The 12958-nt window shown below is 37.3% G+C and overlaps 1 protein-coding gene across 4 annotated transcripts; it reads right to left on the reverse strand.

The window, feature by feature from the left end:
- Positions 1 to 2298: 2298 nt before the first annotated feature.
- LOC139804220 (uncharacterized) lies at positions 2299 to 11966 on the reverse strand. 4 transcript variants are annotated; one of them, XM_071761218.1, is made up of 9 exons: positions 11811 to 11947; positions 10902 to 11077; positions 10301 to 10428; positions 8497 to 8631; positions 8151 to 8234; positions 6861 to 7015; positions 5775 to 5836; positions 4820 to 4886; positions 2299 to 2702 (listed from the first exon to the last, which is right to left on the reverse strand). In XM_071761218.1, exons 2-8 carry the CDS (start codon positions 11029 to 11031, stop codon positions 4825 to 4827), a joined length of 756 nt encoding a protein of 251 aa, XP_071617319.1. In that variant the 5' UTR covers positions 11032 to 11077; positions 11811 to 11947; the 3' UTR covers positions 2299 to 2702; positions 4820 to 4824. The 4 variants fall into 4 exon arrangements, with proteins under 4 accessions (XP_071617319.1, XP_071617318.1, XP_071617317.1 ...); XM_071761217.1 differs by lacking the exons at positions 2299 to 2702; positions 11811 to 11947 and adding exons at positions 3101 to 3312; positions 11954 to 11966; XM_071761216.1 differs by lacking the exon at positions 2299 to 2702 and adding an exon at positions 3101 to 3312.
- Positions 11967 to 12958: the final 992 nt, after the last annotated feature.

Genomic DNA, 12958 nt, shown 5'->3' on the forward strand with positions numbered 1-12958 from the left:
TCCTTTAATTTCTAAAATTAGGAGTAACATGAAACACTCCTTCCAAAGACTAAAGAGAGCTAAGATCACAAATATTATTATATTTTTCATTTCTTTCATATGTACAACAATCCACTCTGAAGTAATTGCTGTAGAAACAAGCTCATGAATGGAATGAAGTTCATAAGCAGGAAGCATAAGGAAATCAGTATAATACTATCTGCAGTACAAACAGTGCTGAGACCTGGAACTCACTGGAAGTAGCAATACACTACCTAATAGTGGAACAACAGCAGACAACTTGTCAATGCAGTCTAAGTCTTCTAAAGAGTTTTTTAAGGAGCTACAGATTGTATATCACAAAATGGGCTGTATTGGCTTTTCATTGAAAGACATGGTACTTCTTTGGGAAGAGAACCCCAGATAAACAGCAAGCCATTGAAAGTGGCAAAGCCCTTATTTTGCCTATTTACTTCCAACATGATGCAGAATTGTTACCAGGGTTTCCATAGAGCAGGTACAAGTGATAACTGTAGGGAAGCACATTTTGGATCAGATTCTTTGAGGGTTGATGACAGAACAAACCCCTTTGGATTTTGCACATAAGCCACAATTAATTTCAGGATTCTGAGGGTCTTTGGACCCTTCAGCAGACTCTGGACAAAGAGGAATCCTTGGCAGTGGAGGAAGATGTGGAAATTGCTTGAAAGTTTGAAAGGCACTGAGACAAAACCAGTTGTTTAAACAATAAGAAAAAATAAGCCTGCTAACCTACTTTTTATTCACACTGACTTCACACTGACTAAGCCACAATTAATTTCAGGATTCTGAGGGTCTTTGGACCCTTCAGCAGACTCTGGACAAAGAGGAATCCTTGGCAGTGGAGGAAGATGTGGAAATTGCTTGAAAGTTTGAAAGGCACTGAGACAAAACCAGTTGTTTAAACAATAAGAAAAAATAAGCCTGCTAACCTACTTTTTATTCACACTGACTTCATAAAAGTACATAAACTTCTGAACTGTTACTTTTTGTTTTCAAACTAACACAAGAGTAACAGATTACCTTACATCCATGTATTCAGCATGTTGCTGACATCTGATTTCTATCTGCCCAGAAAGCTTTTCCCCTAAGTAGAAAATACTTTCACACTTGTGATAACAACTTGGAACAGCAACTTGTGTGCTGTCAGAAGGAGTGCTGAAGAGATTACTTTTACATCTAGAGGGATTTTTACTTTGGGTCATTACTACACTTACTGAATTTGTGTATGTGTGTGTGGGCATTTGAGTTCTTTCCCCCTAAATAAATTCAGCCAAAAAGCCACAAACCTGTTCATGCACTTAATTAGTTTTAGAACAGGTGTACATTGCACAGATGAGTAAAACTGCAGCTGACCTCATGAAGTGTAGCTACTATAATAAATTTCAACAGATACAATTCTGATGGTAACTGAACCAAATCATGTAGTTCAGATTTTGGTCTATTTTACTTCTGCTCCTTGGAGAAGAAAACTCATGTTCTATTTCACTTCAGGAAACCCCCCCAAAATGAAACTATTCTTAAAAAAAGGCAGTTGCAGTGATGCCATAAATGCTGAACCTCAGGAAACTTCATTTGAACCAAATATTGCTACAAGGTAAAGTGTAGGAATACAACATGTGTGTGTTACTTCTGAGACTCAACGTTCTCATTATCAGCAAGAAGTAAAAAGATGCCATATTCTTTTTTTCTTCAAATGTTTTTTTTTTTTCTATTGCTTTAGATATTTTAATTTATTTTCAGTAAAATATTTTCAGCAGAAAAAACCTTATTTATGCTTAAAGTATCCCTAAAGAACTAAACCTGGTTTGGAACATAAAAGCTCATAGGTCAAAAGTTTAAAATCCTGTTAGCAAGTATTTTCAAACATTTTTAGGCACGATAAATTTGGAAGGGAAGAAAACAAATGGAAAAAAGATAAAAAGGGAAAGGACGACTGCAACAGGTTTTTGGGTTCGGGCCTTTTGTGTGCTTATTTCTAATAACAGTATGGCCTGGAATTCCTTACCTGCTTCTATAGGAAAATATTTCCTCTTCCAATACCGTTACAACAGAGCCTCCTCGTGGTGAAAGAGGAACCTGCTCTTACAAAGCCCAGCTGTTTAAAAACCCGATCCCTCTTTGAGAAGGTCTTAAAAAATTCTAACACATTTTTTCAAATCATATTCTTCATATCACTAGTTTTAAAAATTATTCTAAAAGGAAATGTGAGCAGTAGTAATTAAAAAGAATCAGGACTCTTAAGATTACCACAAAAAAGAAAACCACAAAAAAGTAGGCTTACCTTCACTAGAAGTACGTATTTGATACATGTTCACAGCAAGAATGGCAATTTGCCTAAGAATCTGCAAACAGTGTAAACTAAGATTCAGAATTTCTTTTTTCCCTTGCATTTAGGTACAACTTAAATTGTAGAAGCCAAAGAGTCTTTAATCAATTTTACATGTTAGACTACTTGTGTGCAACAGAAGTTTTTCAAACATGCTTACCAAGAAGGGTAGTTATACAGCTTGCAAGTATTTCCTACTAATCCTAAAGCTGTTCTTAATCTGTGTGTCTATACAGTGATGCAGACATCACAACCCACACATCTGCTATTCCTAACAAAGTTTAGGATCTCCCCATCCTGCTTTGTTCCTGTCCTCCAAGTGTTTTCCCAGCTCAGACTGACCAGCAAAGATACCCTGTAAATGTAGTAAAGAGCACATGAAATATCCAGGGAATTCTTATAATCTGATTTCATCGTTACTGATCTGTTTCTTAATTGTGCCTGTCAAAAACCAGAATACAAAACCATCTTCGAGGAGAAAAGCTCATAGACAGAACTTATAAATTATGCCAGCTCCACAGGTAAAACACAGGAACCTCAAATCAAAATAGGGACACATTATTTATGTGAAACTCAAAATTGAAATTTAAAACTTGTTTGACATACCTGACAAAGACCCTGGTTTTACATTAGTCCCAAAAGGTCCACCTAATGTGTGCTTTTGTAACATTTTAACAGCGACTTCTTAAAATGTAATTTGACCTTATCCTTTTCTAACAATCACTGTAAGAAATTTCAATGCCAGACCATACAGAAAGCAGAGGTGACATTTTATTCATCTTCTTACAAAAGATGGTTCGGTTTAATTGAAGTCAAGTGAACACAACTGCTGAGATAGGAATCAAAGCAGTCCAGTCAGGATTACTTGTGTAAAACAGAGGAGGAGGAGGAAACAGCAAAAATCCTGTCTTCAGTGTATCTCCTGGGCACCCTTTGCTGGTGACAGTCAACTGGTCTTATATACCCTTTAAAAATAGAAAGTTAATGTCATCTTTTGATTCTGTATCTCATTTCACTCTTTGTGAGGCTTCAACAAGACTGCTGAATCAGATACTGTCCCCCCTTCTCCTTTTGTAGGTTTCCTATGGTTCCACTGGTTCTTTGTCTTCCTGTTATCTTATGGCTGCAGGTTATTCTTTCTTGCTATCTGGTCACTGAATTAATTTGGTCCATAAAATGCCATCTTTTGACCCTGTTTCTTGTTTTCTTTCTCTTGCTCTTTATTCTGGTACTTCTGCACAAGCAAATTTCTACTCCTGTTCCTTTCATACAAGTCTTAATATTTTAATATTATTTAGAAATTGAGAAACTGTAGTAAGTGAACCTTGGCTGGTTTTCAGGTGCCTACCAAGATGCTCTCTCACTCCCCCCAAAAAACCTTGTGAGTCAAGATAAGCACAGCAATATTGCTCATCAGCTACCATCATGGGCAAAACAGACTTGACATAGCAAAGATTGATTTCACTTTCTGACAATTAAAAATTGAGTAGGATAGTGAGAAACAAAACGGAAACTGAACCCATGTTCTCCCACCCTCCCTTTTTCCCAGGCTCAACTTCACTCCTGGCTCTTCTGCCTCCTCTCCCCACACAAGTGGCACAGGGGGATGACAACTGGGGGTTATGGTCACTCCTTAAAACTTTCTATCTGCTGCTTCTTCATCCTCACACTGTTCCCTTGCTCCAGCTTGGGGTCTCTCCTGTGGGATACATTCCTTCACAAATTGCTTTAGCATTGGTCCTCTCCACATACTGTCCACGAGGAACTGATGGCTCCAGTGGGGGTCTCCCATGAGCCACAAGTCCTGCCAGAAAGCATTCTGCATGGGTTCCTCTCCATGGGCCACAGCTACTACCAGAAGCCTGCTAGAAATGTGAGCTTTCCATGGTCAGGAGCTTCCCTCAGGGCATGTTCACCAGCTCCAGGGTGGGGTCACTCAGCTGCAGTGTGGGTATCTGCTTTGACAGCAGCTGCAGGGGGACAACCTGCTTCACCATGGTCTTTACCGTGGACTGCAGGAGAATCTGCTCTGGCACCTGCAGCATTTCCTCCCTCTCCTTCTCTGACCTTTGTGTCTGCTGTGTTGTTTCTGTCACATCTTTCTCACTCCTAGCTCTCACAGCTGTTGCCCAGGTTTTTTTTACCCTTTCTTGAATATTTTTTCACAAAGGCACCAGCAGCACTCCTGATTGACTCAGCTTTGGCCCTCAGAAGATCCATTTTTGAGCCAGCTAGAACTGGCTCTGTTAATGTGATCCAACTCATGACCTCTTCTTTTAAGAGAAATCACCCCTGCAATCCCTCTGCTACTGAAACTTTGACAGGTGAACCAAAACAGCAATGGGTATAGTGTTATGATTCTACAGAATTCTCTTCTCCTTAAAGTTACCTAAATTAATTTACATAGTTACACCTCAGGCACTGAGTTTAGGGAGATGCTGAAAACTAAATTAAAATATTTTTTTCTTTTACCTTTGCTAAAATTGTGGGTTTCTCCTGTTCAATGAATTACTCGGCATTTTCTTTCTTTCTTTTTGCTCTGTTAAAACAATAGAGAATTTCACTGGAAGACTTGGAAGACTCTTCTCCACTACTTAAAAATTAACAAAAATAAACATTACCCTTTAGCTTATGTTTCTTATAACAAAAGAAAAATCCTTGTAAAAATACAAAGTTATATAGCCCAGCAGAGTTTATATGCAGAAATTCAGGCAAGTAAAAGCAATACTGAGTGGTTCACAAGAAACTATTTAGAATGCCATCAAATTGTTCTGAGATACTATTTTTCGAGAATTTTTTTCCCTAGTAAATCAGCACAGCAGCAATAAAGAAAATACATGGGCAGAGAGGAGGAACAGCCTGCTGTGTGTTACTTTTGCTTAAAGTATGATACTTATTTAAGCAGCAACTGCTATTGAAATGAGAAAAGAATGCTCACTTTGACACTACATTATTTACGTGACATACATTTACATTATTTACACGACAGAATCAACCTTGGTAAAAAAAAGCCATGTTTCTACTGTTTTAAGTAACAATTAAGTTACAATAGTTTTATTTTAAAAATATTTGATTTATCCCCTCCTCTTTCTGTGCTACTCCCTGAGAAGAAAATTGTAATAGTGAACATTGGGTTGGATGTATAAAAAGTTTTCATCAGTGCATCTTATATTAGATATATTTCTTTAATTTAAACATTTTAAAAATAATGCATGTCTACAGACATTTTTATAAAGTGAAAGCATGCTAATAGTTCAATTTAAAAAGCCACATACAAAAATCTGGCAGATTTGAAAATATTTCATAATCACAACTGGATTATAATTACCTTCTAGAAAGGGAAGACATTAATAATTGGCAGTACTCAAAATGCATTTTGTATATTCTGTAGTAAAATCATTAGCATGCATGTATTAGATTTCAATACCTGGATTATTTGCAGCTGCTGTATTTGGGGTTTCCATAGAGTTCAGTGTGACATCATCAGAACTAAGTAGATGAAAAAATAGATAAAACTTACTTGGAGATGTACAGGAACAAATAATTAAAAAAAAGTTATAAAAATAGCTACACAAATATACCAACCATTAAAAGTTGAACTCATAAAGATATAAGCCAACAAAAAAATGACACAATAAACAAACCTTAATAAATCAATTAATAAATTATGGCACTTTTAGACTAGACCTGAGGAAGAAGTTCTTCAGCATGAGAGTGGAGAGACTCTGGAAGAGATTGCCCAGACAAGCTGTGGGTGCTCCCTCCCTAGAAGTGTTCAAGGCCAGGCTGGATGAGGCTTTGAGCAGCCTAGTCTAGGGCAGGGAGCTTGGAGTAGATGATCTCTAAGGTCCCTTCTAACTTAAGCCATACTATGATCCTGTGACTGATTCTAGGATTTCCCCCTGCCCATGTTCACGGGTTCAAATTTAGAGGACTTGGGCTGAACTTTTGCAGCTGCACACAACATACAAACATACGAAAAGTATTGTAATTGGTGAAATGCTGGCATGAAGATCAAATTGAACTACTTCAGGGAATTCCTGATAAAAGGAAATGTTTAGAATTCCTTTTAATGTTATTTACTATATACTGACTTAAAATTTCATAGTAAATAAAATTGTTTCTCTGGAATTTGGATTTCTCCCATTCTAGAAGTGTCCTAATAATGGCAATAGGAATTGTGATGTTAGTTTTTTCACATTTTCTAGTAAGAAGTTACCTGAAGTTTTTCCCTTCCACAACCATTAAAATACCTTTACAGAGAGTTTTGTTCCCCCCTGTCACTCAGTAAGAAATCTGTGCCCTAATAGACCTTGATGGACTTTACGAGTTGCTCATCTGCCTTCAGCTGCAATGGATAAGCTGCATGTATCAGCAACAGCATCAGATAACTAATGAAAACTGAGTTTAAATCCAATTAGAATTTAAATGTAAAGAGTAAATTTTCTCATAAATGCTTTAAAGTAATGTAAGGATATTAACTATGTTTTGCTATTCAACTCTAGATACATACCCTACATATTGTGGAACATGTACTGAAGGGAAACCAGTGTAAGGTGGTAGCAAGAATATGTTGCAGATCCTTGGCATAATTGCATTAGGATAGAAAGCAGAGGGTCCAAGCTGACTGAGGACTGTATTTTGATAGTCTACTCTTGGAAACATTGGCTGGCAAAGAAGGAAACAAATCATGCATTGTAATAAAACCTACAATATAAACGCAGTCATATTTGCAAAAAGTGTTAAAGTAATTAAGGTGTACTTAAACACAACAAAAAAAGAAAATCCTCAGTAATACCAAAGCACTTTTTTTTCCCCTTGAACCTTAACTCCTTTTTAAAAGCCTCAAGCACTTATTTAAATTTTGAGGCTTGTCAGCTTTACCTTTCCCTGTTATATGCCTTGTTAAAAGTTTTTTGGAAAAGACCAGGAAGATAGGAAACCAATTTTGTAAAACACGTGGAAGCCTTTAACAAAAAGACAAGATTGCACGTTTGTCACATGCAGTTCTTTTATACTTTTAGATGTGAAAGAAGAAAAAATTACAATCCAAAGACTTCTTATAAACAAGAATATTTCTTTGTAAATAGATGTGATTTTTTCATGAAATATACAGTCAGCATGAAATAGGACACTGACAGCTCACAGAACTCCTCCCATAAGATTAGCTAAAAGAATTTCAGCACAACTTATGATCATGCTAAGGATATGAGAAATTCCTGTTTGTTGTAAAAATCAAATGTCTCCACAAAAAAAACATGTTTTGTAATCCTACAATTTTAGTACTAATACATCGATACCTCCCATGGAAAAAGCTCATGTATTACTAGTAATGTTACCAACATTTTAGTTTAATTAATCACATTTTCAATTTAATTGCCAAAGGAAGTGATTTTTCAACTTCCAGGTCATGGCACCTGTGCAACTGGCAGACCACAGCTAATAATGTCTGATGAAACATAACTCAGAGGCAAGTAAGAGGCTTTAACATTGCCATAAGGAGGTCTGACCCTTCACTAGAAAAATTTCAATGTCTCTACTAGGATTGCATTGAAGTAAAAGTTGAGAACACATAGAGAGTCCATGCCCTGTTTTGAATTTGTTTAACCACGACAACTTAAAAGAACTGTTGTAGTGTAAAACTGAAAACATATTCTCAAAAGATCAACCAATTTAAGGGCTCTTCATAATTTTTTTCTGTTCTGAAAAGGCACCAGCTTTCAGTGTGAACATTCACATTTGTATCTACTGGTTTACAACCAGGCACTAATGCCTGTAATTAGTGCATGTGTCTGCATCATACCTGACAGAAAGCCATCCTTGAGGACAGTTGCTGCTGAAATGCTATTGCAGCATTAATATAACTCTCAAGTTTTGATGCTTTCTTCTGCAACACAAAAGAAACACAGCATGGGTTAAGAAACACTTAAGAGTTCACCTGAAATAAGAAAGTTATATATTATTATCATATGAAGAGTAGCAAGTGGAACGATTGCAGCACCCAATGGCTAAAAGAGAATTGTTACTAACGTATCTTTATGTCACACTCGATGAAGATAGCACCCTTTTTGGGTCTTTCTTTAAGGTAGCATAATAGTCATATGTGTTACACATGCAAAATATTCACACAGTTATGCAAAGAAACTTACCAGCAATGTTTTAGCTATTTCTTCACACTGTTTTGTGCATTGTTGTACTTGTGCAAATCTTTGATTTAAAATGTCCAGCTTCTGATTCAAGTCGTTATTTAAAATCTCCATCCGCTCACCAATCAAAAGCTTGATCTATAACAAAGAAAAGTTGTGCTTCAACTCCAAAAATCTAAAAACTTTTAAAAGACCATACAAACATTCAGCTAAATTAAACATTTAACTAAGTTTCAGGAAAATAGGGTAATTTTCTTTCTATTGCGTGTATGGCATTTCTGGTAGGTACAAAACATACCTACCTTCTAAAATTTAAAGAGGTAAAATTAGCTTTTTTTATATCAATCACTACAAGTCACTACTATACTTTAAAGCATTTTAAAATGCTTATTATTTTACTTTCTACAGGACAGCTGATCAAAAATTGTTGATAGGCAAGAACTGTGCTCAAAAGCAGACTATACTCCTGAACAAGTAATTCTCATTACCCTGGGAAATAAAACCATTCTTAATTACAATTTAAATAAATTATAAATGCTTTTAATTATTTATATTAAAATTAATTGTTGATTTTACACATCAGGACAAATCTTGATATCAACTACAAGGAAAAATAACTATATAAGCAGGACTTAGAGTGTATATTAATGTTAGAAAAACAAATATTTTATATCAAGTAATGGGTTTCCTAGGCAAAAAATAAATGTTTTCATTAAAACCACATAAATTCCTGATCATTATTCTCTACATGGAGTACTTGTTTTCTGTCTCTGAAATAAAAACATATTTCCAAACTCATTTCTTTCATTCAAGGATTTTACTGAATTGCTTCTGGTTTCTTGCAAATAGAAGAATTGTCCCCTCATCCTTGCAAAAGAGCAAATAAAGTGTTTATCTTATTATCTTAATTTAGAGAATTAGAAAGACAATTACCAATATTGCTCACCTAAAACATCAGTCTTCCCCCAAAATACAGTTTAAGTTATAAACAAGGTGATCCTATCTGTTTTAAAATGATGTAAGGGTTAATATAAAATGCCTGCTAGTAATTGTCTGGGTGTCACATTGAGCTGATGGAAGCTAACACAGACTGCTTGTTTAATAGAAGCTAAGAAATTGTTTAGGTAGTCATCACCTTATCAGTTTAGCACATATATTTCCCTTATAACTAAACAACCTTGAGATAAGAAACAGAACACATTGTCAGCTTGGCTGAAGACTGAGGAAATGCACATGCCCAGAGAAGAAGGGGTGAAAAGTTTACGTAGAGAAAAATCTTTGCTTCATTTTTACTTCATCCCCACGACCCTCACAACCACCATCAGGAGACACTACACAAGCACAGGAGGGAGGAGATAATGAAAATGACCTCATGGGACTCATTTTAATACAAAGCAGGGGTAGGTGATGCATATGTATAGATGTATTGCAAAATCTAATGAATATGTAAAACTTCAGTGCCTATAACAAAAGCCTCATTGCAAGATGGGTGCACACAGATATTGGGGGAATTATCCCCTCGTGTGCCCAGTGCTGAATAAACACAGCCCTCTCGAGAACTTTCCAAGTTGCAGTTGCTTTCCACAAGTCAAAAACATAACAATATATAAAACAATATATAAACCAATATATATAAATGTACCTAAATATTCAATATATAAAAAACAATATACAATATATATGTATATATACAATAGATATGTAAATATACAGTATATATTATATATATATAAAATGTACAATATATACATAAAATATACAATATATATAAAACAATAATTAAAGCATTCAAATAACTGCACATTACCTTTGCCAAAAGATTTGCTTGCTTTTTTGACATTGTAAAAGTACTCTTCATTTCATCAGAAATCTTGATGCATTTACACTGGGTATTTTCATTTTTTACAAAGTTTACTCTCTTCCTTTGAGTGCTCTCTGTGAAAAAAAAAAAAAAAAGCAACCAGGAACCTTTCAAATTTCTTTCTACATTACAATAAAAATAATTACAACTAGGGGCAGTGAAGGGAGGAGTTGTATTATTCAAATCACTGATGTTCATCTTTGAATACACTGCAGCAGATGTATCTTGAACTAGAGTTGGGATAGTAATTTCTCCAAAAAGGAAAAGCAACCAAAAATTAAGGCAAAAGCTGGAAAGAGGGAAAAGGGGGGAAAAGCAAAATCAGGTTGCTGCTGTTAGTTTTGTCACTATTCAACTTTATTAGAGATACTTATGGAGAGCTATTTTACCTTTTTTTTTTTTTTTTTTTTTTTTTTTCACTAGGAGAGCAATATGCTCTCTATCCTGAAGCAAGCAAATCTGCTGGTCAGAACATTAGTGGTGGATTCAGTTCAGACTAAAGGCAGATTTGATTCAGAGAACACTTTTTGTTTGACATAATACTTACTTTTACTGATTACATCTAAGGTACTTGGCCGAAGAGAATGATCTTCAGTTCGCAAGTCCCTTAAAATCTCTGTTGAGGTATTCTTGGTTTTATTCCGCTTTCCTATTTGCTTTTGATTAATCAGAGCCATGGATGTTTTGCTCAAACATTTACAGGAATAATCCTTCTTTCAAACCCTGCAACAAAGAACTAGATTTTAAACCAAATATATGGTAAAATTCTTTCCTAAATTCTTTACTTTGTATGGTTTTGCAAATCCACAATTTTTTGGAAAACATTTATTATGGCAGCTTATTAAATCCTATTTTAAATTTCTCTTTCTTGTTTCAGAGTAGGAAGACACCATCATTAAGTTGTCACCTCTGACAAAGGAAGAGTGTTCACCACACTGGAGTTAGAAACAAAAGTGAACAGAACACTAAATGAGATGCTAAGAGCTCACACTGCGCCCACTGCTGTTCTTTTCACACTTCTCAGTCATGTTCAGTTGAGCACAGAACAGTCACTAGCTGTGCCTGAAAACCTTTTCTCATAGTAAAGATAAATACAGAATCATAAAGTCAGAGAACAAGAGGTTGGAAGGGACCTCAGGGACTATCTTGTCCAGCATTTCTAGGTTAGAAACATGGTTTAGATGAGATGGCTCAGCACCCTGCCAAGCTGAGTCTTGAAAGGGTCCCGAACTGGGGAATCTGCCACTTCTTTGGAAATTATTCCAATGTTCAACGGTTCTCATAGTGAAAAATTCTCTTCTGGTGTCCAATCAGTACCTCCTCAGGAGTGAGTAACTTGTCTCCATTACCCCTTGTTTTTTCCATGTGACTCCTTGTAAAAAGGGAGTCTCCATCTTCTTGGTAACCACCCTTTAATCCCTTAATCCTCCAGATTCAACAAACCCAGTTCTCTCACCCTTTCCTCATAGAGCGGGCTTCCCAGTGCTTTGATATTTTTTGTGGTCCTTCTCTGGACATTTCCAGCCTTTCTACATCTTTTTTGTATAGCAGGGACCAGAACTGAACACAGTATTACAGGTGTAGCCTGTAACCACTCACCAGCGGGAGAGAGAACTGCCGGGCGGCCCGGCCCCGGCCCCCACCCGCCGCTTTCACGTTTTTTTTTTCCACAGGGCAGGAGGAGAGGAAGGACGGCGAGGAACTCCCCCGCCAGCCAGCGGAGCCTCCCCCGGACCTTCCCCTTCGTTTGGGGAGCAATGGCGCCGAAGCGGCTCCGAGTGACCGTTAAGCGCGAGGAGCAGCGGCCGCGCAGGTGCCGCGCTCGCGCACGCTGCTATCCCCTTCCCTCCCGCCCGGGCTCTGTCGCTCGCGCTGGAGTTTCCCGCCTCAGCCGTGAGGGTGCGAGGCTCCCTCATCGCCCCCGACAGCCCCGGGACCGGTCGGTGGCAATTTCGAGCTTTCCTGTAGCTATAGACATTATTTCTTACCTGCGTCAATTGTTAAAACGTCGATGTACCCAAGGTGCTGACCGCCTGTGAGCCTCCTCAGTCACTGAAAGGTGGGTGCCTGGTCCGCGGGGTCACCAATGCACTTATTTTCTGTCCCTTCTGGTCAGCCACGCGTGGATTTTGAGCACGTCAGGCCACCCTCCCCTCCTGCCGGAGAGGGAGCAGGCACACGTGCTATGTTCAGGACCAAGCTTAGCCCAATTTCACCATTTCGGTCGCAGCCAGGTCACCTGGCAGAAGGAACCCAACTGTTGGAAGTTTTCTGACATCCTTATCCATCTGAGGAGGAATTAGCAGCATTGAACTTCTTCATGAAAAATTCGAGTGGTGGGAGCAATTTCTGTCCTATTAGAAGTGTTACTAAAAGGCTGGATATGAAAGGTGATTTTTTTGCTGTGTGTAACAAGTCAGAAGTCATTAACCCCCCATATACTGAGAAACCCATGTGTTTTTAGCTTGGCTATTCCTGTGTAAAAACCAAAAAACAAAATAACCACAAAACAAAAATAGCTACAGAAAAGTGCATTGTTTCTGCTATGGAAGGTATAGCGGAGGTCTAGAAATTCCTTAGACAAACATCAGCAGGTGAGATGAG

Source organism: Heliangelus exortis, chromosome 17 (assembly GCF_036169615.1).
Source record: "Heliangelus exortis chromosome 17, bHelExo1.hap1, whole genome shotgun sequence".
In the NCBI taxonomy this organism is placed as follows: Eukaryota; Metazoa; Chordata; class Aves; order Apodiformes; family Trochilidae; genus Heliangelus; species Heliangelus exortis.

Coding starts and splice junctions, on each gene's coding strand:
- LOC139804220 (XM_071761218.1), bottom strand. CDS start 11,031: ATGGCTCTGATTAATCAAAAGCAAATAGGAAAGCGGAATAAAACCAAG. Junction 8,632..10,300: donor AAGCAAATCTTTTGGCAAAG/GTAATGTGCAGT, acceptor TCTTTGTTATAG/ATCAAGCTTTTGATTGGTGA. Junction 7,016..8,150: donor CAAGGATGGCTTTCTGTCAG/GTATGATGCAGA, acceptor CTTCTTTGCCAG/CCAATGTTTCCAAGAGTAGA.